This window comes from Mchenga conophoros, linkage group LG3 (assembly GCF_057382185.1).
Source record: "Mchenga conophoros isolate Kocher_MC1m ecotype Shallow Benthic linkage group LG3, M_conophoros_male_GT1.1, whole genome shotgun sequence".
Taxonomy (NCBI): domain Eukaryota; kingdom Metazoa; phylum Chordata; class Actinopteri; order Cichliformes; family Cichlidae; genus Mchenga; species Mchenga conophoros.
In genome coordinates, this window is record NC_140528.1 from 83,550,264 (window position 1) to 83,578,135 (window position 27,872).

General features: G+C 41.2%; 3 protein-coding genes across 3 annotated transcripts in view; all 3 read left to right on the plus strand.

Moving 5' to 3' along the window:
- Window positions 1-22,703, plus strand: part of LOC146581160 (ribonuclease inhibitor-like) — a 41,177-nt gene extending 18,474 nt beyond the window's left edge. Inside the window, exons 3-4 of the mRNA XM_085268089.1 lie at window positions 19,884-20,057; window positions 20,733-22,703. Of these exons, the coding sequence (XP_085124215.1) occupies window positions 19,884-20,057; window positions 20,733-20,742 (184 nt within the window). The 3' untranslated portion in view covers window positions 20,743-22,703. The remainder of the gene's footprint in view (window positions 1-19,883; window positions 20,058-20,732) is intronic.
- On the plus strand, window positions 8,162-8,772 carry LOC146581162 (uncharacterized). The gene is made up of 3 exons (XM_085250845.1): window positions 8,162-8,287; window positions 8,400-8,549; window positions 8,655-8,772. Exons 1-3 carry the CDS (start codon window positions 8,199-8,201, stop codon window positions 8,770-8,772), a joined length of 357 nt encoding a protein of 118 aa, XP_085106971.1. The 5' UTR covers window positions 8,162-8,198.
- Window positions 12,737-17,527, plus strand: LOC146581163 (protein NLRC3-like). Its single transcript, XM_085267554.1, has 3 exons — window positions 12,737-12,944; window positions 13,086-14,877; window positions 17,314-17,527. Exons 1-3 carry the CDS (start codon window positions 12,737-12,739, stop codon window positions 17,525-17,527), a joined length of 2,214 nt encoding a protein of 737 aa, XP_085123680.1.
- Window positions 22,704-27,872: the final 5,169 nt, after the last annotated feature.

Genomic DNA, 27,872 nt, shown 5'->3' on the forward strand with positions numbered 1-27,872 from the left:
CTAATTTGCATATTGAGTCACATCTCGAGAAGTTGCCCTGACAACAGAAATGCATATTCAAAACATTGCTGCATAATTCAATTATTATTCTTTTATTTTTATTTCTACAGTCGTCACTTCTTTTGCTCAATCAGCTGGAAACCACTTCTAATTCACTATTTTAAACCTGCTTTAAGCTTCTAATCCCTGGTTGGTCCTCCCAGTCTCTTTTTCCTTGTCACAAAAGTCCCTCTATTGTCCTGCAACTTCCTGAGTTATTCCTCAGCTTCAGCCTTTAAGTGTGTTAAATCTACACCATTCAGCATTTATGTCATGTATTCACATTCATGAGTGTAAGCATGTCTTCATTGCGTGTATGTTGTGTGTTCATATTAATATTGAGTGTAAGCTGGTCTTCGTTGCCTCGATGTGTTTTTATAATCAGATTTAATTCCTGCATCTTTGCGCTGAACTGTGGATTCAAACTGTCTCACTTCTGATTCTCTCCAAAAACAATTTCACATGTGACAATTTCTACATGTGTGTTTTCTATTTTTCTATTCATTTATGTATTATTAGTTCATTTATTTCTTTATCTCTCTCTCTTACTTTTTTTATTTACCTTTCTGTTGCGATGCTCTGGATGTTTCTAAACCCCACAAATGCAGTCTCACTGTTCAACCCAATTTTCCTATGCTGGCATCCTGGCAGCTGCACGCTTGACTTTTCTCAGTTCATGGGCAGTTATTTTGCGCCTTGGTTTTTCCACACGCTTCTTGCGACCCTGTTGACTATTTTGAATGAAACGCTTGATTGTTCGATGATCACGCTTCAGAAGCTTTGCAATTTTGAGACTGCTGCATCCCTCTGCAAGATATCTCACTATTTTTGACTTTTCTGAGCCTGTCAAGTCCTTCTTTTGACCCATTTTGCCAAAGGAAAGGACGTTGCCTAATAATTATGCACACCTGATATAGGGTGTTGATGTCATTAGACCACACCCCTTCTCATTACAGAGATGCACATCACCTAATATGCTTAATTGGTAGTAGGCTTTCGAGCCTATACAGCTTGGAGTAAGACAACATGCATGAAGAGGATGATGTGGACAAAATACTCATTTGCCTAATAATTCTGCTCTCCCTGTAGACTTTTGTCTTATCGCCTTAACCTCCATGGTCTCAAATTCTTTAAGGATATAATTTCTTTTAACCGGATTAGGGCAAATTTCATTTATCAAAATATTCCTGATCACTTTGTTTGTAAACCTGCTGTCACCAAATTCAACTCCAGCTATGCAGAGCTGCCTCAGTCCAGGAGAAATTTTAGAGTGCACAATATCTTCTTTTATCATTGATCTCAAAGGGACTGGGATGGCTTTCACTGGGGATTTATATCTCTTAGCAGTACATCTTACATCAAATTTCTCACAAAACGTCTCATGTTTTAGTAAGACCCCATTATCATCCATAAAATGAGCTACAGCCCAAATCCCTTTAGATCTCCATTCATCCACGTACACAGATTTCCTACACAAACGGATATACCTGTTGTTCCATATAGGGGTATTGTGAGGAGTAAAGCTATGTTTATAGATTAATTTCCAGTAGAGACGGACCTGCTGATGGAAAGCTGAGAGTTTAACAGGTAACGAACTGCAATCAAAGTCACAACGTAACAAAAAGTCTATTCCACCCATTTTGCCAAAAATCACATTGGGAATAATGTTCCAAAAGGAATTTTTGTTCCTAATGAAAGATCTTAACCATTTCAATTTTAGTACACCATTCATAACATCAAAGTCAATGGCATTAGCCCCACCCTCTTCATAATTCTTAATCACATCATTTTTCTTTATATAATGACATTTGTTCCTCCATATGAACCTAAAATTAAGAGTATTTATAGATTTAATTAGTTTTGGAGGTATGGGCAGAGAAAAGGCTGGATAGATGAGTCTGGACAGACTGTCCATGTTGGTTAGCAAGCTTCTCCCAAACAGAGTTATGTCCCTTTGCAGCCACATGTTTAAAATTGACTTACACTTTTCTATATTGGTACAGATATTCTTATTTTCTGTTGATGTCTTATCCTTGCAAATTACAATGCCCAGATACTTCACCTCTTTTTTGATCTGCATATTATTTATTGCTTGCAGGGGACACTCATGCAGAGCTAGAATTTTGCATTTATTAATATTCAGCTGTAGGCCAGAAGCTTTGGAGAAATGGTTGATCGCCTGCAAGGCTAAAGGAATCTGGTCCTCATTTTTTAGAAACAGGGTGGTATCATCTGCCAGCTGACTGATTATTATCTGTTCACCCATCACAGTTAACCCCTCAATGTGACTGTTTTTAATCAAAATAGACAACAGCTCAGCAACCATGATGAACAGAAGTGGTGAGCTGCTACATCCCTGCCTTATCCCTCTATTAACCTCAAACCTTGAACATGTACCATGTTCTAGCAAAACAGAGCTGTTAATGTCATTATATAGCATCTCTATAACATTGATAAATTCCTCTCCAAAACCAAAAGACTGCAGAGTTTTTAATATGAACGTATGTTCAACTGAGTCAAATGCTTTGTAAAAATCCAAGAACAGGATGTACCCTCTCTCTTGGATTAATTCACTGTATTCAAGGAGATCCAAAACCAGCCTAATATTGTTATGAATTAGTCTTCCTTTCAAAAAACCTGATTGTGTTTCACTGATAATGTTTGAGATGCCTTTCTTTAGCCTCTCAGCTACAGCTCCAGACAGGATCTTATAGTCAGTGTTTAGTAAGGTGATGGGTCTTAAATTGTCTAAAATTCTTTTATCCTTACCCGATTTAGGGATCAGGGTTATCAGCCCTTGTTTCATGCTCGGCATCACTTCTTTTTTCTCTATCGATTCCTTTAATGCATCAAACAATAAAGTTCTTAGGTCCTTCCAGAAGAATTGATAAAAATTAGTAGTGAGTCCATCTGTCCCTGGGGACTTGTTTAATGCCATTTTCATGACCACCAAATCCAGTTCCTCAATTTTAAGCTCTGAATCACACAGATCTTTGAACGGCTTGTCAATACATGGGATGAGATTATGAATCTTATCAAAGAAACTATCAGAATCAGCTGCTGAATATTCTGAGGAGTACAATTTGGAATAAAAAGTGAAGACTTCCTTTTCAATCTTTCTGAAATCTTTACATTCAGTCCCATTTATCAACAAGCTTGAGATTAGATTTCTCTGCTGTCTGCACTTTTCCAGCTTACTAAAATATGATGAGTTCTTTTCACCTGCCTCAATCCACTTGGCTCTCGATCTTATAAAGGCACCCTGGGCTTTCTCTAGGTAAAGATCGTCTAATTTAGTTTGTAACTCCATCAATTTATTCTTTTCTTGCACGTTTAGTTTTTCTTTACTACAGCACTGAGTTATTTCACGAAGTAAATTACTTTCATATTCCCGTTTTTCCCTGTTCAGTTCTTTGCAGAATTTTATAGTGAATTCTCTGATTTTGAATTTAATAAGTTCCCATTTCTGTATATTACCCACTACTGAGTCATCATTTTTTATATCTGTAATTTTATGTCTAATTTTATCACAATACTTGTCCTTATTTAAAAGGCTGGCATTAAATTTCCAATATCCCCTGCTACTACGTTTCATCCTTGTTGGTTCTAAGACAAGATCAATGAAACAGTGATCAGATAGGGGTGCTTTGGAGATTTTAGATGGTGAAGTACACCTCAAAATGTCATCGCTCACTAACCAATAATCAATTCTTGACCTGCTTTCTCCATTAGGTTTAAACCATGAATAATTCTTAACTCCAGGATTCAAACTTCTCCAAATGTCTGTAAAATTATTATCACTAGAAAAGTTCTCAATAATGTTATTCTGTTGCCTCCTTCCTAAGCGAGGAGGCCATCTGTCCATCCATTCATCTGAGGTCATGTTCCAGTCTCCTCCTATTAGGATGTAATCTGTGGGGTACATAACTTTAAACTCTGAAATAACATTTGTTAGATTTTCCAATAGACGTTTATTTTGACCTTCGTTATTATGTCCATAAAGATTTGTAACAATTAGAAATATACCTTCGCTCTTCAAGCTGCAGTTGACCAATGACCCTCACTATCAGCTTTATATGTTATAATCTCCCCTGGGAACTTATTAAAACAAATCGCCACACCTCCAGATCTGTTAGATCCACGACTGAAAAGAATCTTGTCTCCCCACTGATTAGCCCAAAAGGTAACATCGGCATCCACAGAGTGAGTCTCTTGTAAAAACAGACAGTGACATTTTTGCCCCTTGCAAAATAAAAAAAGTGCCTTTCTCTTAACAATTTCCTTCAAACCCCGAACGTTTAATGAACCAAAAGAAATTTTTGAGTGAACCATAATAAGAGTATGCTAAGAAAATAACTTTTTTTAAAAAAAAGAAAAGAAAAATATATAAACATGAGTTTAAATTGTAACACTTGTCACCAACTCAGTGACTAATAACCTTTAACTTTAAGTAGAACTCTTTTGTCCCATTAATAATATTCCACTGTATACAGTCTTACATCAAGTCTTTCATTCAACGTCAATGATCCTCCGTCCTTCGATGTATCCATGAGGACCCCGGAAAAAGGCCCGTTTCCCAGCCCGTCTGGCTTGTTCAATTTGCGGCCACAGCCGCCTCCTCTCTTCCCAGTCCTCCCGCGGCAGTACCTCAGCGAAGTGGAAACCGCCGTTCTTACAGACAGCCGAATCTTTGGTGCGACGCCAAATCTCCTCTTTCACGTGTCTCAGAGCAAACAGAATGATGATATGTCGGACCTTGTTCTCAATCTTCTTCCCAACTCTATGCACCACATCCACAGATTCTTCAAGCTTTGATATCATATCAGGTGCGATCTTGCCAAGAATTCCAATAACCAGCGATCTGACACCTTCATCTCTTTTCTCTTCTAATCCTTTAATCCGGAGGCACCACCTCATTTTGTACCTTTCTTGCTCTCACACTCTCTCCTTGAGATCGTAGTTATCTTTGGTCAACTGCTCGTTTCGTCTCTCCAACTCTTTAACCTTTTGTTTACATTCTTTCACCTCCTCCGAGTTGAACTGAACCGCTTTGGCTAGGCTGGCTAGCATCGTACTAGCTTGCTTGCATTGCACACTCAGGTCAGCTAGCTGCTCGTCCACTCTTTTTTCAAGGTTTTTTCTTCGTAGTCATGATCCGTTCCTTCTCTGCTGTCTTCCTTTCCATCACATGGCGATGTTGTTTCTTGTTTTTTGAGGTCGAGTTTGAATTTAGCAGGTTTAACTATACTTGGGGCAGTCATTTTACTACTTTCGAGTGGAAACAATAACGAACACAAAGTAAATTCTGGGACAAGTTCAACGAGCTCCTAATTCGTGCGACTGCTCAACTCGCCATCTTGCGCCACCGTCTCACTACTAGATGAACTTGTGACACACATCTGCAGCAGAGGCTGAGTGGCTGCTCTCACACCTGGAGCATCCAAATCGACCCACAAACACGTTGAAAGATGCAATGCCATCAATGTGGATTGTCAAGACTGAGAGACCTCTTCCCTCTGACCCCTCCCCAAACCCTCAAACCCTCCTACCCACCTCGACATACAAACTCTGTGTGGCTTCACGTGTTCTGTTGATGTTTACATGATCGAAATAACTTGAACACAAACACAAACAAACAAAGAGGAAGACCGCACCGGAAGGAAACAACTACAAGTCCCAGCATCCTCTGTGTTTAGGGAGCAGCAGTGAAAGTGAAAGCAGGAGGAGGAAGGTGGAGCTGAGGCAGGTGAGTGTTTACATGAATATGTTTCTTCTTATGACATAAAATAATTCCACGCTGTTCGTGTCTGTGGGTGAAATGTGAGGCCGGTCGGCTCCTCTGAGCGCTGGTTTCCTGTAAGTAGAGAGGAAGTGAGTTTAGCTGAGCCTCCGTTTAGTGTGAGAGAGCAGGAGGAGAGTGAGAGCTGTGCTGAGGCAGGGTGAGTGTTAACACCGCTCTGACATTACTGTGTCTCTGTGGCGGGAACAACAGGCTCCGTCAGTGGAGGCAAAAATAATCAGACTTTGGTTTTTCAAAGGAAACAACTTTATGTCGGAAGTTCCCGCACGCTCATTGGATAACGATGTGTCAATCTCGAGCTATTAGCCAATGAGCGTGCGGATTCACAGAAAGACCCGCCTTTATCACGGGACTTTAAAAACTACAATGGCGACAGAAACTCCGTGAGTGGAGTTCAGGGTGACGTTATGAAACTGTGACGTTTGAGCCACTTCCCGTTGAACGTGAAACTGATGGTTTCTGGTGTTTGGGTCTGTTTTTCTGTATTTATGCAGATAAAGTGTAAACTCAGATGAATTATACCATCAAATGTTAAAGGAAAATATCAGGATGAGTGTCTGTGAGCTGAGAAGGACGTGAAGCGAGCAGTTTATCCCAGAGCTGAAGCTGCTCTGTGTGCAGAGATGAGCTCAGATTCCTGCTGTGATTGATCAACAGTCACAGAAATGTAGACTTGTAGTTATTACTGCAGTATGGTCACAGCAGATACTGATAAACATGTATTATGAGGATGGATGATCAAGTTTCTCACTCTCTCCTTTAAATCTCAGTTTTTTCTTCTTCACAGTTTATCTGTTAATTTATTAATGAATAACACTGAAAGAGTTTCTGTTATATTTCCCCTTGAACATCAGCTTATTAGGGCGGCATTAGGAAATAGCCCCCCTCCAAAGAATGAATAAATGAATGATGATAATAATAAAATGATTAAAAAGCAGAGCTCAGAGTGGTAGAATGGTCAAACATGGATCCACGGGTGGTTCAACTGCATTTGGTGACGTGACTAAAGCAAATCTTTCAAATAATCCCACCATCAACGGGATGTTGTCTCCTTTACTACGGTTACTTTACTTGGTCACCGTGTGAATTTCTTTGAAATGAACCAAATTCTTTTATTTGTCGGTTGTTGCATATTTAACCTCTACAGTCAGGAAAGGAGGAGATGAGGCCTCAACAATGTTGGGTTGTAGCTGTGCTTCAGGTTAGAGTGAGTGTCCATGGAATAAATGTAAGTCAGTGAACTGGAAACATGACTGTGTTCAAACTTTGTTTCCTTTTTATAATGAGTCTAATCAAAGGTGGACAGAAGTATCTCCACTGTGACTTTTCTGTGTCACCATCAGAGCTTCTGCAGTGTTTCTGGGGCAGATAACATTGCAGCATTATGGAGACATTATGGAGACAAAAAGAAAAGCGTCTGGACTTCTTTAAGTTAAACTTAAAGAAATCCAGACGCTTTTCTTGGACTGTTCAGTGTTGAGTCTCATTCACACACTCCCTCAGACTCTTCACACACACTGATTTGCTGACATAAACACACTCCTGTGTGCTTCACACACACACTGAGGACCATCTACAGACTGTGAGCTCCGTCTTCTTTGTCTTTGGAGCCGAACTCTGACAAAGTTAGGAACAAAACTTTCTCCAGCGTGTGAACTTTCCTCCTAGACTCAGTCTGAGCAGTCAGACCACATATTTCTAAAGCAGCACATGAAGGTGTGGCTCACACACACACACAGGTGAAGGAAACAGCTGCAGTATTAAAAACTGCTTCACTGTCTACAAATATATGAACTGAATGTTTCTTTCAGGCTGTAAAAACCTTGTTTATCCTCCATTACAGTCCTGCATTCAGAGCATTACTTCTGTTATATTAGTACATGTATTTTATTCTGATGAACACATGAAACTCTGAGCTGGATTGAATCCATTGAATCAGAGTCCAGGACTCAGACTAAACACACTGAATGTGTCCTGAGCTCGGCCGCTGTTCCACAGTAACTGCTGTCAGAGTCACTGTTACTGAGTTAGCTTAGCTAGCAGGGCAGCTAGCAGTTAGAGTATGAACTCTGTAAGCAGTCAGCTCGGTCCTGGACATGGTTACTGACATAAAGCTGCTCTCTGCAGCCATGTTTGACCTGCTGCTTTGTAGGACTACAGTAATGGAGGATTTGGAGGCTGAACTGGGCTCTGTGACACTTTTTGTAGTGAATTGATGAAAGCTGCGTCTCAGATGGATGTTAGTCCAACACATCAGACACGACCTCTGCAGCTCTCAGTTGATGTGCACATGAATGATTTGTGTTTCCTCTGCAGGTGAAGGTAGAAAGTGTGTGTGAGCTGATGTGAACTGAGCAGCATGGATCAGTGTGAGGACAGAGAGGAGGGAGCCCCTCCCTCTAAAAGCACTCTGTGTGGGGAACATGAGAGCCAGACCAAAGCTCAGAGGTGAGATGACCATCTCTAACTGTCCATGACTCTTCTCCATGTCACAGCTCAGCACTCACATCACTGCTCCATCATTATTCACACTCATACCTCTGTGTGTGTTGTTTTAAAGCCCAGAGCTGTGGGGCGTACCAGGCTCAGCTGGACATAACCCTGAAACTAATCCAGAGCCTGGACCTGAACCCAGCTGTGTTTCCTTAAAGAGCAACTACTCGAAGGATGTTGGTGTAAACTTTAACAAAAGACTGTTATGTGACAAAGAGTAAGTACATTATTTTTATGAGATTGTTCATCATGTCTTTAATTTAATATTTCCAGTTTTTCTTCCTGTCTCATGAAGCTGTGACATTTATTGTTTTTCTTTTAGGATCAATAAGAGGCCAGAATCTCCTGGACCTGAACCCAGCTGTGTTTCCTTAAAGAGCAACGTGTCGAAGGATTTTTATATAGACTTTAAAGGCTGTTCTTCTGCTGCTGAGAGGTAATGTGTGTCTAGATGTTGTTCCTGACTCTGTATTTCTGAATAAATCCTCATGTTTAATATCAGCTCAGCTCTTTTTCACACATTTCTATGTTGGTATGTGAAGCGGTGTGTGTTGGAGTGTTTCCACAAACACAGCAGTCAGAGTGGAAAGAGTGGATGTTGTAGGAGGTGTTTGTGTAGTGAAGAGGCTGAGTGTCTGTAGGACTCCAGCTGCTCCAGCAGGTGTCTCCTTTGTGCTTTGCTTCAAACACAGTGTAGGGAGGAGCTTCCACTCAGGTGTTTCAGGTGTTGCTGGATGGAGGAGGACAAATAGTTTTTCCCTTCAGTGACACTTCAGCAGCTCAATGTTCTGGGAGATGTTTGTCTTTATGAAGGTTTATGGATTCTTGTTCTTACTTTGGTGAAACTGAGCAACACATTTTCCATCTAACATTTAAAGTAAATTTCCAGGTGAATAAAAGATCTGCAGCTGCAGCCTCTGTGATGTTTCACAGTCTGAAAGTAACAAATTCAACCAGAGTTCAAACAAAGGCTTAATATACGTGTGTGTTTGATATAATGCCAACAAGTACAAACAGGTGTTCTTACAGGTCTTAATCACAGAGCTCTGATAAGTCTGGTGACTTTCACACTCAGCAATTTTGCTGCCTTTTATTTTATATTGGCCTTTTTAAAGCCCTTCAAAGTCTCCCACATTCATACAGAGCTTTTAACACCAAACTCCTTTACAGTCCTTCTCCTCTCACACACGATCACACGACTGATTTGTCTGCAGCAGCTGTGTTACTGCTAGTATTTTATTATGTGTGTAATCTCCTCATATTGTTCCTGTGGTTTAGTTTGACGTCCTTCTACAAACACAGCTGCTCTGTTGCTGATACACGTCTCCATGAATATGATTGATCAGATGCTGCCAACACCATGTGTTTCATGTGAGCGCTCAGCTGAAAGCCTGGGTTGACTTATCGAGTTAATAACAAGCTTCACGTGACTGTGAATGCTAACGTGAATCCAGATAAAGGAAAGAGACCCTGCTAATGTTGGACTCACTTCTTAGTGTAGATCCCAGGAGGAAGTTCAACATAGCCATTCTTTGTGCTAGCTCGACCAAACCTGAGACCACAGTGCAGGATAATGATCATCATCTGTCTCTGTCAAGGACATTTAAAATCCACAAATAACAAACATAATTATATTTGATCATTAAAAATGATGATTAAACAAAGTGTCAAACATACTTAAGTAGAAGGACTGATGTTTGTGTTAAAATACCCTCTTAAAGCTGAAATACTGATTCAACTTCTTTACTCAAGTAAAGGTAAAAGAGTCCAGGCTCTGAAATGTACTCACAGTATTAAAGTAAAAACACCATCTTTGAAGGAAATTTCTGCCAGTTTTTGTGCAAAGTTCCCTGAATTTCTACCTCCAACATTAATATGAGAAAATTATCTGAACTTTTATTCTAATGAATTTAATCAGCTTGAACATTTTGTAGCACAAAAGTAGAAAAAACTCAAAGGGAATCAAAAATAGCTCCGTTTGCTGTTGCCTGCATTGTAGATGGGCGGCTTTGCCTCAACACCTAAACAGGAAAATGAGTTTAGTCAAGTATTAAAGTGGGATTGAAGAGGTGAGGAAACAAGAGATCAGGTGTTGTGGTGCAGCATTAAGATAAGATGGGGCCTGATTATTTAAGACCTTGTATGTGAGGAGCAGCCAATGAAGGGAAGCCAAAACAGGAGAAATCTGCTCTCTCTTTCTAGTCCCTGTCAGGACTCTTGCTGCAGCATTTTGGACTAACTGAAGGCTTTTCACTGAGTTTTTAGGACATCCTGATAATAATGAATTACAGTCGTCCAGCCTGGAAGTAATAAATGCATGAACTAGTTTTTCAGCGTCACTCTTTTTAGCATTTTTTAACAACAAGCTTCTGTCTATTAGGGCTCTTGTCTCGCCGACTGCTGCCTCAGATCCGAGTCTTTCTCCTGTGTGCTCAGCTGTCTTAGAGCAGTTTGATCCCGTCTCCCTTAATGACTTGACTGCGGTAGTTTGTAACCTAAGATCATCACACTGCCCCTCTGATTGTCGCCCCCCAACTACTCTTTCAAGGATTGTCAGGTTGGAGATTGGCCTATAATTAGCTAAGACAGCTGGGTCTAGGGATGCTTTTTAAGTAAAGGTTTAACTACAGCCAGCTAGGGATGGGTACCGTTTAGATTTGAAAACCTGTTAAATCAGAATCAGTTGCTGATGACGGCTTTTTTCTTTTACATTAATCACGTATAATCTTAACTCAAAGTGAACATAGACTTGATTGCTCAGATCAGCCAATTCAAAATACTAATTCAATCAACTCTGAGTTCATGGCTAGACTCAGTTTGTTGGCCCTGCACCTTAAAACTATTTCCTGTTTGTCTCTCGTGTTTTTTGGATATTGTTTTCACATCTTATGTCACGGCTAGCGGGGCGAGCCATGTTGAATTTAATAAAGGACCCAAGATGCCAACACTGCTGTGAAGTGAGTGAGCTTTATTGAAACGGTGAAGTGCAGTGGAGATGGCCTGTGCAGAAGCTAAGATAACCTCTACTGAAAAAACTACAAAACTAACCTGAAACCTTAAACGGAGACACGGGGAGACAACACAGACGAACCAGCAACAAGCAGGAGAAAACAAAGGGCTCATATACACAAAAGAGCCATCAGGGAATGAGAAAAGGGAGACACAGCAGGATTCATTGGACATAACCAGACAAGGGGAAGCAAAAGTAGACACACTAACGTAGGACATGGCACTGTCAAAATAAAACAGGAAGTGAACACAGAGACACAATACTAACACAGTACAGAGGGAACACAGAAACCAAAACCTCAGAACTAGAAAATCTTAATCAGAATGAAATTGTAACAAAAGACAATAACAATCAAAACAAAACTACTGAGTCCACAGACTCGGGACATACATCGGCTCAAACTGTGGTCATAAATATTTTGTACTTGTAAATCAGACTGTGTAGTTGTGAACTGAGTTTTGTAACATTGTAAAACAAAATATCTGGAAAGTTCATGTTTTTGCGTTCATTGATTTGTGTGTGTAAAAATGTAAAAATGTAATAAATGTAAGAAACATTAGAACTACTTTTGCTGACACAAAGTTTGGCGAGTTGTCACTTTAAACCAGTCACTGATATAAAGAGAGCACCTTGTTCCAGGGCATCTGAGCATGGAGGGAAAGCTTTATGCAGGAGATGGTAAGAGCTGTTGGGACTAAAGAAACTGAGCAGAAAACTACAGACATCTGGAAACTGAGTTGTTAATTCTCAGTGGGATCAGCAGGACTAGCAAAGCTCCACCATGACAGTCATCTGATTGACTGAACCCATCCAAACATCACTTCATGGACCTTTAGCTTGTGTCTGTGTGTGGACAGACATAACATGAGCTAATTATACATTACTCCTCCACAGAGTGGACCAGCAGAAAGCAGAGGTTTCCACTGGTCAGTCTGCACAGCAACATCAAACACACCTGGACTCTGTGGTTATGGTTTGTAGTACTACGTTTACATTTGTTCTTTTCAGTCACCTCTATGCTGCACTTTGTGGACCAGAGGATTGTCAGTGTGTCCAACATAAGTCAGAGTTTGGGCTCCATGATTTCAGTCAGATTGGGGTGACTGTAGCTCAGGAGGGGAGCAGGTCAGCTACTAGTCAGAAGGTTTGTGAATCAAACCCTGGCTGGCAAATGTACTGGGTAACGTACTAAACCCAAGCTGCCCTCTGATGCATACATCAGAGTGTGAAAGAAAGTATTTAAGCATAGAACAATGTGCTTGGTTGAATGAGGCATGTTGTATAAAATGCTTTGTGTGCACAGAGTATCAAAGAGAGCTATATAAGAACCAGTCCATTTACCACTGGGTAATTCATATAGTCTTCTTTTCCAGCGGCTGGAGGACAACATCACCATGTTTGTGAAGAACGAGCTGAAGAAGATCCAGAAGCTTCTGAGTCCAGATCACCCAGAAACTTTAAAGAGCCAGATGGAGGATGAGGAGATGTTTGAAGGAGAGGATGAAGATGAAAGAAAGAGCTGCAGAGAAGCATTTCTGAAGATCACACTCCACTTCTTGAGGAGACTTAAGCAGCATGAGATGGCTGACCATCTGCAGAGCAGTAAGAGAATTTCTCTAAAGACTGAATATTGATCTTTCCTAATAGCTCAAGAAATGGACCAATAGACATTCATCCTTTCAGGGTACTGAAAGGCTATGATATTTATTATATAATATTTGTTTCTGAATTTCTTACCTTCAGAAATATTTGCTCCACTCCGTAAACGAGAACTTAAAGCCCAACTGAAGAAGAAGTTCCAGTGTGTGTTTGAGGGCATCGCTAAAGCAGGAAGCCCAACCCTCCTGAATCAGATCTACACAGAGCTCTACATCACAGAGGGAGGGACTGCAGAGGTCAATGAGGAACATGAGGTCAGACAGATTGAAACAGCATCCAGGAAACCAGACAGACCAGAAACAACAATCAGACAAGAAGACATCTTTAAAGCCTCACCAGGAAGAGACGAACCAATCAGAACAGTGCTGACAAAGGGAGTGGCTGGCATTGGGAAAACAGTCTTAACACAGAAATACAGCCTGGACTGGGCTGAAGACAAAGCCAACCAGGACATCCAGTTCATATTTCCATTCACTTTCAGAGAGCTGAATGTACTGAAAGAGGAAAAGTTCAGCTTGGTGGAACTTGTTCATCACTTCTTTAATCAAACTAACGAATCAGGAATCTGCAGGCTTGAAGACTTCCAGGTTGTGTTCATACTTGATGGTCTGGATGAGTGTCGACTTAATTTGGACTTCAAGAAAACTAAAATCCTGACTGAAACCAGAAAGTCCACCTCATTGGATGAGCTGCTGACAAACCTCATCAGAGGGAACCTGCTCCCTTCTGCTCGCCTTTGGATAACAACACGACCTGCAGCAGCCAATCAGATCCCTCCTCAGTGTGTCGACATGGTGACAGAGGTCAGAGGGTTCACTGACCCACAGAAGGAGGAGTACTTCAGGAAGAGATTCAGAGATGAGGAGCAGGCCAGCAGGATCATCTCCCACATCAAGAAAGCTCGAAGCCTCCACATCATGTGTCACATCCCAGTCTTCTGCTGGATCACTGCTACAGTTCTGGAGGATGTGCTGGAAACCAGAGAGGGAGGAGAGCTGCCCAACACCCTGACTGAGATGTACATCCACTTCCTGGTGGTTCAGGCCAAAGTCAAGAGGATCAAATATGATGGAGGAGCTGAGACAGATCCACACTGGAGTCCAGAGAGCAGGAAGATGATTGAGTCACTGGGAAAACTGGCTTTTGATCAGCTGCAGAAAGGAAACCTGATCTTCTATGAACCAGACCTGACAGAGTGTGGCATCGATATCAGAGCAGCCTCAGTGTACTCAGGAGTGTTCACACAGATCTTTAAAGAGGAGAAACAACTGTACCAGAACAAGGTGTTCTGCTTTGTTCATCTCAGTGTTCAGGAGTTTCTGGCTGCTCTTCATGTCCACCTGACCTTCATCAACTCTGGACTCAATCTGCTGGAAGAGCAAGAAACAACTTGGAAGGTGTTTCAAACAAGAAAATCTTCAAAGAAATACTTCTACCAGTGTGCTGTGGACAAGGCCTTACAGAGCCCCAATGGACACCTGGACTTGTTCCTTCGTTTTCTCTTGGGTCTGAAGACTAATCAAACTCGTTTGCAAGGCCTGATGACACAAACAGGAAGTAGCTCAAAGACCGATCAAGAAGCAGTTCAGTACATCAAGAAGAAGCTCAGTGAGAATCTGTCTGCAGAGAAAAGCATCAATCTGTTTCACTGTCTGAATGAACTGAATGATCGTTCTCTACTGGAGGAGATCCAACAGTCCCTGAGTTCAGGACGTCTCTCCACAGATAAACTGTCTCCTGCTCAGTGGTCAGCTCTGGTCTTCATCTTACTGTCATCAGAAAAAGATCTGGATGTGTTTGACCTGCAGAAATACTTTGCTTCAGAGGAGGCTCTTCTGAGGCTGCTGCCAGTGGTCAAAGCCTCTAAAAAAGTTCTGTAAGTTATAAAGTTTTTATTATTTAATTTGGTTGGTATGTTATGGAAAAACACACTGCCATCAACTTCTGTTTTGTTTTTGTCAAAATCACTGTAATATAATCACTGTACCTTTATATACACGTGACTTGTATTAATGCTGCTGCCCTCTTGTGGCTAAAGTGTAATTATGTTATTGTTATTAGGGAGGATTTGAGAGTAACATGCCAAGTGAGTCAGCACCTTCGCTTTAGCTTAAAAAAAATCCAAATTCTTACGTCATCAGTTATAGTTGCATGTATTCATTATCATAATTTAACCTTTAATATTAATGTCTTAAAATTATTTTTGAGTAAACTAGCAATAATTTTATGGTTTATTAAATAAATACATCACTAATGAATCATTTATTTTAGTAATTAATTAAAAACATATATTGATAATTAATTATCGGTTAATTTCATTTAAAATATTTCATTATTTGTTTATGTACAATTCTAATTAGTTAATTACATATTTAATCAATTAATGGTTTGTTTTCTATTTTAATTATTTTACTGACACATTTAATGAATTATTTAATGATCTATTTATTTAATTCACGTTGCTACTCCTGGCCCTGCATCGTTGTTCATAAATACATTTTATTTGTCAGCTTCACCCATCAAAGTCAGGGGGCGGGGTTAATGCTGATCAAGTCAACACCATTGCTTTGGTCTGGTGGGCGTTCTTTTAGTGGGCTTTTCTCAATACTAAGTAGGCCTACACACCAGGGTTTGGACATGTGTGGACCCAAACTATACTTAAACTTTACCCTTTTTGTGTGTCACCAAATACACTTTTAATATTTTCTAGACAAGAATGTAGTGGCATAATCTTTAACCTCTTTTGGCTCCAAACAGAAGTGACAGACTTGAGCAGGGTTCATTTAAAGGCTGACAGAAGTGGAGTGGTGACGGGGAGATGTTTGACAGGACAGTGTTTCAGCCTCCACAGGTTCATGTTGTGCTCCATCAGTCAGTGAAGATGAAGTCAGTGCTGATGAGGCTGTAGAGTGTGTGAGGGATGTGAATGAGGATGATGAAGATCTGATGATAGCAGATAAAAACAGGCTGCAGAGACTTTGAGCCATACAGGGCACACAGTGTGTGTACAGAACAGCTGAAATCATTATGGAGGCCTCACTGGGATATGGAAGCATCACAGTACAGCTTCAGTGAAGCATTAAAGTCTCTGATATGAGATAAGAAATGAAGCAGCCAGAGCTTTTTCATGAGTGGAAATCCACTGTGACTGTGAGCTGCTGCTACAGCCTCCAGATTAGCCAGCAGCTCATCCTGCTCAACATTTCCTCACCAACTTTAATGGAAGTGTGATGTTTTCAGCTGGAGTGATGGTCAGGGTGGCCTCCCTCTCCTCTTCTTCTCCTCTTCCTCTTTCATTTGTAAAGCCACTTCTGCTGCTTTCATTCATTTGGAAGTCCTGTAGCTGAGTTTGGGAGAGACTAACAGCCTCGGCAGCAGAGGGGAGAAAGGCTGTAACACCACCACTTTACTCTGTTCTACCTGTCACATCATTTTATCAGGAAACAAATATGCTCATGTTTTTACTATGTTTGTCTTGAAGATGTAAGAAGATCACATGGTGCTTTTTATTATTGTGTTGGTTTGTTTCCTGTCTCTTGGATGGAGCCCAGCTGTGCGTGGCCCCTGGGCCTGTGGTCAGAGTGTGTGCTGGATAATCCGGCCCAGGATGAGGCCAAACTGACATGGGATGAAATGTCTGTCACATAATTGAGCTTAGTGTAGTTTCATTTCTGCACAATTTAAAACAACCAAAACTTTGTTCTGTCTTTTCTATGTTATACTGTAGACTTTCTTTGATACTGTGTCCAAAAGGAGCAGCTTTTACTTTGAAGGGGAGGCGTCTCTGTTTCCTCTTCAGGTTGGATGATGGAAGCAAATGAGTGTGTGATGTTCTTTCAGTGTTGCACTTTGTAGACGCTCCCTGAGCACTGGTCTCACAGCCAGCTGCACATAGAGACCAGTGTTGTTAGTCCAGGTCAGAAGATGACTTGTTGGAATGAAAATGAGCTTGTAGTTTGTCTGCTTTAATAATGTGACTGGAAAAAGGTGTTGGACTTCAAATATGTCCATTTCTTTCACACTTCACCTTTAAAAGTGAAGCCTTGTGGTTCCTGGAAGGAAAAACACGACTTTTTCAAGTCTTTGTCCTGTTTTTATGATAAATGTACGACTTTAATGTGAAACATTCAGAGTTTTTTCTCTTGTTGTGTTTGTTTGAAGCTGCTTCCTGTTGGCTTCAGCTGTTTGGAGTTTCCATTTTCTAAACTTCTACATTCTGAACCTTCTTCAGCTCTGAACAGATGATGAAACACTGAATGATTTCAAGCTCACACTTTGTCTAATAAACTTACATCTTTCATTCTTTATACAGATTGAGGGGCTGTGGTTTGTCAGAGATCAGCTGTGATTATCTGGCAGCAGCACTGAAGTCCAACCCCTCCCATCTGAGAGAGCTGGACCTGAGTAATGACTCCTGGTCTTCGACCAACAACAACCTGCAGGATTCAGGAGTGAAGCATCTGTGTGGTTTCCTGGAGAGTCCAGGATGTGGACTTGAAACTCTGAGGTCAGTCAGCATGTTTTAGTTGTGCTGAGATGAATATGATGTGAAAGTTGTGCTGACACTAAACTGCAGACATCAGGCTGATATTATACTGATCCACACTGAGGATCTTCATGGTAAAGTCTGTTTTCTTCTTCTCTGGTTTAGTCCATTGACTGCAGCAGAACAATGTTCACATTTCAAACCTTCAAAAAGAAGAAGAAAAATCCTCCACTGGATAATTCACTGTGAACCTCTCCAACTCTTCATTCCACCTTAAAGTCTGTCTGACACTGAAATCCAAAGCAAAATGTGCGTTTGCTTTACAGACAGCAGTCCAACACAAACATACACACATCATCCAAAACACAGTCCAACATCCAAATCTCCTCCACTGCCAGCATGAATGATGGGAAAGAGAAGGAGGAACACTCTGACATTCAGGGTTAGAATGAGTTTCATGAAGCAGACTGTGAAGATCAAAGCTGCATTAGAAAGCTTACATGAATGAATGAGTGGACAGAAGTGGACAGAGATCATCTGAAGCACTTCAAAGGCTTTAAATCAGCACATTTCTCTTTATTCTTTATCAACTCTGTTAGTTTCTCTCAGTTTTCTGTGGAATGAAGCTAACAGCAGGCTAATAAGATGCTGACCAATAGGTTTCTATTAAAGGTTGTAATTTGTATATGAAAAAGTGCTTTGGCTCAGCAGGGATCAGCTTACAGGTAGAATACAGCTGCTGGATGGGATTAGCATGTCATAGCTATCTAAGAAAACCTGCTAACTGGGGGATTTCAGGCCATCTATGAATCATTTTTGCTAACTGTTTATTCAGCTTAGGCTCACAGGGCTGCAGCCTGTGCCCTAGCTGTCATAGGGCAAGAGGCGTGGTCCACCTGCACAGGTGAGCAGTCCATCACAGGGCCAACAGAGAGAGACAGAGAAGCACTCTCTCACATCCACACCTACAGCCAATTTAGAAGCACCAATGAACCTAAGCAGCATTTCATTGGACTGTGGGAGAACATCCAACCTCCACAGAAAGGCCAACAAGCTTCAACCTACAACCTTCTTGCTTTAAGGCACTAGTGCCAACCACTTTTCCCCATTTCAGCCCAAATCCTGCATCTTCCTGTTTCTGACTCCAGGCCAGCTCCACTAACACTTTCTCATCAGACACTGCCACCTAGTGGAGGAAGTCTTAGTTCCATTTGAAGCTTCAGATTACAGTTAGTTCCTTTACAAAGAGGTGGAGGTGGTGGGGCCACAGCACCATCATCACTGAGTGCCATAGGACACTTAACCTTTGTTTCCATATGCTGGGAACTTCCTGTTGTTCCAAGGAGGACTGGAAAATGTGTGAAAATCTCCCAGTCAGTTCCTCACAGCACACTTCAATCATTTCCCTCCCACAGCATCAGGACCAGGGCTTTTTCTCTCTTTGGTCCCACTAAGAGATTTCCACACAAACACCTCATCAGTGGGACTCTCAGAGCTACCAGCCCTTTGCTACAATCACAAAGCTCTTCATTGAAATCAATGATATCCAAAGCTGGAATCAAATGAGTCCAAGTCTTCTGCTGATTCAGCATCACATTCATCTTTGCTCCTTGTTCTGCATCCCCACCATGGACTTCATTCCTTTCCAAGCCAGCCTTGAGTGTCCTTTATTCAGCTCATCCTCTGCTTTACTTTTACACCTGATTTTAGCTGCTTTATCTCTCTTTCAACAAGTTTCTGTGCCTCAATCTTTTTCTTCTCTCCCTCATAACAAGACAGCTTCTTCTGCCTGAGAACATGTTGGAGTGATTTACTAATCCAGGGCTGCTTATTGGGGAAAATACTTCCTGTTTCCAAAGTAATCCCCATTTTTCCCAGAAAGAAATGTAAGTAGAAATCGATGATCTAAGTGAGAACATGAGCCTTTAAAAAGTCCCAGTGGGTGCAGTCAAAGCAGTCCCTCAGTCCCAGTATAGAGTCTTTGGTCCAGACTGGAACAACTGTGTGCCCAGTTTGAGCTCTCTTCAGTGCTGTGACCTGACAGACCCAGAGGGGCCATCACATCACATTTAGAAGCTCCCCTAATGGAGCCACAACACATGTCCAACACTTAGTCTGTCTTGTTGGACCAACTGGAAGAAATGATTCAAGGACTTAGTCACAGAACAGAGATTCAAATCTCCAAAATCCAACTGGCTGCATCAGGACATATAGTCTGAAACTCTGCACAGTTTCCTGTTTGAAGCTGCTTCCTGTTGGCTTCAGCTGTTTGGAGTTTCCATTTTCTAAACTTCTACATTCTGAACCTTCTTCAGCTCTGAACAGATGATGAAACACTGAATGATTTCAAGCTCACACTTTGTCTAATAAACTTACATCTTTCATTCTTTATACAGATTGATGAGCTGTGGTTTGTCAAAGATCAGCTGTGATTATCTGGCAGCAGCACTGAAGTCCAACCCCTCCCATCTGAGACAGCTGGAGCTGCAAGGAAACAACCTGAAGCATCCAGATGTGAAGCAGCTGTCTGATCTTCAGCAGAGTCCAGACTACAGACTGGAGACTCTGCTGTAAGTAGAGTGATGGAGTGAGTGGGTGGTGCTGTCAGCAGTATTGTACTAAACACAGTCAGTATGAAACAAAGATCCAGTGTTTCCTGTAAAGCTGCAGCTTCTCAGTGAAGCTGTGAGAGGAGAATGGTGACAGGCTTCAGGATTGGACACAAACACTTCCTGTTTCTGACCTTTATGGTCACCATGGTAACGGCTGACACGCTCTGATCAAACACTGTCAACAGCCAATCAGCTCTCTGAACAAAGCAGCACGCAGACCAATGACTGCATTCATTTCCAAGTTTAAAGCAGTGAAGAACACAGTCTGTAGGTGAGGAAGAATTTAGTGAGAGCAGATGTTTGGATGGAATTCCTCCAGTTAACAGCTGGAACCGTCCATCTGGATTGTTGGGCTTGTTGTTGGGGTTCCTACAGAGCTCAGAGTGGACACACCAAGGTTCTTCTAATGAATGAAAGTCCAAACTCAAACTAGGAGGGAAAAACATTTTCATCAACTTCAATAAAAATCCAAAGATTAGAAAAAGTGAAGCAACAATGAGTCCTAGTACAGTCCCAGCACTGAAGTCCCTGCTGCTCTTTATACTGGATGTGCTGCATCACTGACTGACAGCTGATGAAGAGTCTCTGGAAACACTCGTTTATCTCCTCTGCTCTTCCTTCTTCTCTCTGCAGGTGGAGGTGATGATGGTAAACAGGACGGTGTGTGTGCTGAGAGAGGAGGAGCTGTGTCCTGATGATCCAGAGAGGTTGAAGCAGCAGCAGCTTGTGTGTAGAGACGCTCTGACTGGGCCATGTTACTGGGAGGTGGAGAGGAGAGCTTCATCCAGCAGTGACTGACAGAGGAATGAGAAGAAGTGCAGATGACTGTCAGTGCTGCAGAGTGAACTGCTCTGAGAACAGCTCCACTGTCAGACACAATGTAGAGTCCAGCATCATCCCTGTGTGTCCCTCTGGATCTGACAGAGGATCATCAGTGTATCTGGACTGCTCTGCTGCTGCTCTGTCCTTCTACAGTCTCTGCACAGTCTCTGTCTGACTCTGGCTTCAGACCCTCCTGGATCAAACTCACCTGGAAAGACTTTCAAACATCACTCAATAGATTTGAATACAGAATATATTTGATCTATACTGTAGATGTACTGTAGAGTTGCAGTTTGTCACTTGTAAATACAGTCTGTGAGCAGCTATGAGCTGAAAGATCTTTCTAGAAACAGGAAATGTTTTCACTCTTCTGTTGCTTTTTCATATATTTCCACAACATTAATATTGATCCCACCTGTCTCACCTGTTTCATGCTTTTATACATAATAACAGGACACGTGTGATCTGAGCGCTGCTGTGGTTGCTGTGCTGCACGTCTTCATTTAGATAACAGAGACATCTAGTGGTTCAGAGGGAGAACTGCAGGAGGTGGAGCTGTGTTTTAGCATGGAAAACTTTTTATCTTTTAGGCGCAGATACAAATATGACAAGTATCAGTGTGAGATACAAAAGGTCACATCAGTCAGCAGAGGGAACAGTGATCACACAGCAATGTAAGAATAGAAACATAACAGTGAATCTGGACATGTATACAGATGGAAGCAAACAAACAGGATGTAACACTACATTAAAGCCACAAATGGGAAGAAAACAAACACAAAGGAAAATATATTTGATCTCAGGAATCCAAATCAGATGCTTTAGAGCAGGGGTCGGCAACCCTGGGCACGCGTGTCACAGCTGCCACGTGAAGGGTTAACTGATGGCACGACCATAGCTGGACTGGCCATCGGACATACTGATGGTGATTTTTCGTTTTTAATGGGCCGATGATGTTTTTTTATTTTTTTGTAACGGTATAAACAATGAAAGATGGCGGATTGGCCGGATGCTGGTCAATGTGTAAAAATAAGTCAGTTGTTTGGTGGTGGCTATGGCGGAGCTTCCACAGAGGCAGCAGGTGGATGAGGGAAAGGGGAGGCAGGAGGAGCAGAGACCCGAGGCGGCTGCCGGTCCGAGTGTCAGGTGAACTGAACTTCAGGTAAGAAGTTATGACCTGCAGTCTGTCTGGGTCAGATATAAACCAAGTTTAGGTGGAGTTTATTTTCCCTTGTGCTGACTTTTTACAGTCAGTTATAATAACTCCCACTCAGAGGAGACCAGAGATCACATTAACATGTGTGTCTCTGTAGTAACAAACATGACATATTGGCCCAGTTTATTTTTCTTATCATTGTTGTGAGGAGACCATAAATAGCATTTGTATTTTCTGTTGTACAGTTCATTTGCTGTTATGGATAAAAAGTCTTTTTTGTTTCAAAATAGCTGATAAATATTCGTTGATAGCTGCAAACATCTGCGCACAAATATAATCCTATGAAGTGGTTCTATATAGTGTGTAATTTATTGCTAATGCAATCATATGGCACATTGACTTCTGAGGAAATGTTAGATGCACTCATCATCAGAAATGTTGCCGACCTAAACCAGGGGGTTTAGAGTATCATAGAGTTTTTGTGGTTTGTTTTCTTTAAGTCATTTCACAGATTTTCTCTATAATTTCAATTCCTTGAATAAAACAACAAACTTAGGGGATGATTTTGTAATCCGACTTTATGTATGAAAGATTTGACTAAACGTAAAACAATCTTCCAACTCAGTCGTCATCAGAGGTGGGACCAAGTCATTGTTTTGCAAGTCTCAAGTAAGTCTCAAGTCTTTATCCTCAAGTCTCAAGTCAAGTCTCAAGTAATGTCAGGCAAGTCAGAGTCGAGTCTCAAGTCACTGGTGTAAAAGTCCGAGTCAAGTCACAAGTCTGAAACTTTGAATTTCAAGTCCTTTCGAGTCTTTAAAAAAAAAAAAGAAAAAATAATGTTGCAGTTATGCTAAATGTAAATATTAGACCATGTAATTTTAAAATCTGTGTTTTTCTCAACACATGACAAAATAGTGAACTTAGAAAATATACACAAATTGTGAAACTGCACCTCTTTAAAATGCAGCTCAATTAAACCTAGCTCCAAGAATAATTTTCACCGACAGTTCTGAGATAAGCTGCATGTTATTCTTGGATGCGGTTGTAGGACCAGCTTTAAAATCGCATGACAAAAATATCATACACATTAAAAAAAACTGCATCACCAACGTAGCCTGGACAACATTTGCTAGTTAGATGAAGTCAGCTATCTCATCTTAGCATATTTATATGCATATTTATAATTATACGCTTCTTGGAGTGAGTGCATACACTCGTGAAGTTTAGTAACTTCAGGTCACTGCAACAAGCCCAGGTACAGTTTACCGACGGATGGGTACAGGACCTTGAAATGCACCGTGTAGAACGAAAGACCATCGTACGTATCATAAGTTTACCAGTCTCACAAATCGTCGTCATAAATACACATTCCTTAACCGTTTATTAATAGGACCTTTGAGCTCAACGGTAATTAATTAGTAGTGGAAATAATTTCTGGTACCCATCCCAGAAATGTAGCAGTGACAATAATACTGTATGCTGTAATCGTACTGGGCAATTAGTGATACAAAAAACCTGTTTTATCCTGTGAATAAAAGTATATGTTTTTGTCAATGTACCATAATAACAGAAGCGAAACGCAATATTGTGTCAGGACAATTCACTATTTATGCACAATAAATAAAGGAGCATAGCGCGACAATTTCTGTTCAGCGCCAGACTTGCTTGTAACCTATATCACCAGTTATGTTAAGAAAAATGACGCATTAACTACAACAGCAGACTGACCTTCGTGTAAATGCTTGGAGCAGACTAACCTGTGAGCTGGAGGGTTCTGGGACGTTATATTTGATCTTTGAATGGCAGCAATCCAGGCCATCCGTCGCGTCTTTGTTACTTCAGAAACATGGCTTGAACAATTTCTCTTCAACGACGTAATCCGATAACAACCGATCTCTTTACCCGTCAGCTTCTCGTGGCTGTCATGCGACCGGCTATTGCAGTTAACAATACAACGGCTTCTTGACATTTTTGTGTTTCTTTTTATCACTGTATAACTGATTTCAATTGAAAGCCTGCGTGCGCTAGTACCGCTTGCCACGAGTTCCCAGAATCCTTTGCGGTTCTACCCGTGAATGACGTCACATTTTCAATCTCTATATAATATGCATGTTAAATTTTATATTTGGGGTAAAATATCAAGTCTTTTCAAGTAAACCGGTTCAAGTCCAATTCAAGTCCCAAGTCATTGGTGTAAAAGTCCAAGTCAAGTCACAAGTCTTAGAACATTTTTTAAGGTCAGGTCTAAAGTCATAAAATTAATGACTCGAGTCTGACTCGAGTCCAAGTCATGTGACTCGAGTCCACACCTCTGGTCGTCATTCTTATCTTGTGAAATCAAACCAAACGTTCTGTTGTCTCTAAATCAGGGATTGATGAAATCTTTGGTTGCATCCATTTATGAACATGTTCTCATTCATATTAAATCGTAGTCTAAGTCCTTCTTTAGAGGGATAAATGTCATTCATTATCTTCAAATGTGTTTCTGTTGTTTTGGGGGGAAGTTTGAAGTCCATTGTTCAAAGTCTGTTAATGAAACTTTATGAAGTTTATGTAGGATGTTTTTCCTATTTTGTATTTGTTTGAATTATGATGTATTTCTGACTCTTGCTGCCATGATGCCAGGTCTCTCTTGAAAACAACATTTTTAATCTCAATTAAATTTTCACCTGGAGAAATAAAGATGATAATAATAATTTTGTCTTCAGGGAATCATTTCTCTGTAAAACAGCTTCTTCTGAAACTCTTGTTACATTTCTTGTTTATTGTTTGCTGGTTGTAGAAAAATGTCATCGTCTCTGTGTGAACTTAAACTCTACATGTGGTGTCAGCTATAAACGAGCTCTAGAGTCTAATAACGATGCTTTTATTATTGTCTGGTATCCAACCTAACCCTGGGCCTCTGGCTGAATGTGAAACACCAGCAGATGTTAAAAACTGTCTGGGTTACACGTGCATCACGTCGTGTGCTTCCTGACATGGATATGATTGGAATCTGGGCCTGTTCAAGCGGTGCTGGTATCATTGTTGTTTCTGAGACTTTCCAAATCTTTACTGGATAAAAACGTAGCAACTGATGGATTTAACATTTAGCACTCAGACTGTCCCAGAAAAGGCGGAGGTCTGGAAGTTTATGTGAAGGTCTGTCTTGCTGCTCAAGTCTTGTTCTCTCCATCTGCACCTCAGCCATTTGAAATCTTGGCCTTAACTATTGATCTGTTTGGAAATCAGACTGTTGTTGGCTGGTATCAGCCTCCACCTGCTTCCCCCAGCACATCACCGTCTCTGGTTCAACTTTTATCTGAGCTGCATTTTAATGACGTCTTTCAGATGGATGATTTTCATTGGGACTGGCTTTCTTCTGTGTCTGATGATTTTAAGGCACGCTGCTTGTTTTTAAAACTGACTCAAATTATTTAAAGCCTCACACGCCTTGATCCTAAACACCAGATAAATCTGCTCTTATTGACCTTTTTAACTAATATGCTGCGTAAGTTTTCCACATCTGCAGTTTTTGCCAACGACCTGAGTGATCACTGCGTAGTTGGTGCTGTGAGAAACACTAAAATCTCACGCTCCGAGCCCGCATCAGTTTGAACTGGGGTCGTATTAAACAGGCTGACAATGTCAGTTTGGGAACATTTACAGGAGAGTTGTGTCTACTTTGTGGACAGACACGCCCCTTTTTGCCAGGTCAGGGTGAAAGGTCGGGACAGGCCTGGTTTGGTTCAGTACCGGCCGATCTCCTACATGAGAGAAACCAGGCCTGGGCAGGAAGTCTGGCTCTGATGCTGATTGGCTACGTTTTCATTAGCTGTGTAATCGGATTACTGCCTCCATCATCAAGATGTAACTATTTTTTACTTTAACGACTGACAGTCCAAACGACCGTAGGAGGTTTTGGCAAACTATAAAGTGTCTCTGCCAGCTGTGACTCCTCAGAGCTTCCTCCTCACTTAAATATCGACTCCACTCCTGTGTCACACAAAACTGAAATGTTGCTTTAACAAACACTTTGTTGCTTCTTGCTCTTTGTTCAGCACAGTATCTGATGGTAAACCTCTTGCACACAACTCTGCTCGTAGTTCCTGCTTACTGATACCTTTTCCTTCACACCTGTCACAGTAGAAGAGGTTTGTAAGGCTTTGAATAGCCCCAACACCAGAAACTCGTCCTCACAATCGTTCTCCTTCCTTCTTGCACTTGGCTGCAAATATCATAGCTGAGCCAGTGTCTTATATTTTTAATCTTTCTCTACAACAGAAGAACACCACTATACTCTGTGTTCTCTGGTTAACTGGTCCTCATTGGTCTTACACAGGATGGTCCATTAGTATCATTTTATCTATAAATCTGTTTCTGGGTTACTGCCTCCTATTCATCAGAGTACATGTTAGGCAAACAGTTTAGTCACAGCCTGCAGTCTCAGGACATCATTACATCCACTGTTCCATGGGAAGAAGGCGTTCTCCTTTTCTGCTCCGTCTTCATGGAAAACATAACCGAAGGATTTAAGGCTCTCCGTTGATTTCACTTGCAGACTTCAAAAGACGTACACATGTTTTTGTGAAACCATCTCTGGGAACTTGTTCTCGTTTTTAATGTGACTGAGTACATTACACAAACTTTTCTCTTATTGTTGTAATTTTAATATGTGTGTCTGGAACAGGTCTCTCTTGTAAATGAGACATTGAGTCTCAATGAGCCGACCTGTATAAATAAAGCTTCAATTACAAAGTCCTTTGTATAAAAGCTCCTTCAGCTGCCAGTGGGACGTGCTGTGGCACTATCGGTTGCAGAGCCTTTATATTGTTAGTTAGAAACTACAAATATAATGGCTCACTGTATTTCAGAATCAGAGAAACTTTATTAATCCAGGAGGGAAACTGAGTTGTCATAGCAGCAAATATACAAGAAACAACAAGCACTCATATAAAGTGAGTGTAGAAACAGAGTTATGATAAATAAATATTCAGATAAATAATATCAATATATAATATAAATAATCTATAATCCAGTTTTGAGTTCCCTCCCCAGACGCCTTAACGCCCACTCACATCCTGGGCCATCTGACCTCAGGAAATCACATGATAGGGTGGGGCCAGGTTTCACAATGAGCTCACCCGAAACCCTGGCTGATTAGGACCCCCCACCCGCTTTCACACCTTGGCTCATGTGATTACGTAGAGGATCATCAGGGGGTCCTTTGTCCCTCTTTGGGGGGAAACTCCCACTGGGTTTAAATCTGGGACTCCCCACCAACTGACCCTTAGAACTGAAGAAGCTTCTCAGATGAGAGGTGAAACGTCTTCAAGCAACTCAAAGAAGTCCAGACGCTTTTCTTTGCAAGCTCCTTAGTCTACAATGACCTGGATGACTGAGAACCGTCACAGACAACTCAGTCCCATATTTTAGGTTATTCTGAATAAATCGTTCATGCCCTCTCTTTGGAAAGAAGCTGTTGTGGTTCCTGGTCCTAAATCTAGTCGTCCAAAAGTTCTAAACGACTTCAGGCCTGCTGCCCTCACCTCAGTCTTTGAAAAAATCATCAGAAATGTGATTATGGAAGACACTGAACTTCAGCTTGATTCAATGCAGATTGCACATAAGCCCAATAGAGGAGTGGAGGACGTGCTTTTGATTCTACTTCACCTGATTGTCAAACATGTAGAGAGTAAAGGACTTCAGTTCATCGATTTCTCTGCTTCTTTCAATAACACAGCCCCAGATTTGAATCAAAAGACTTTTAGAACAGTTTGAAATCCGGACAAACCTGATCAAGTGCAGTCATATAA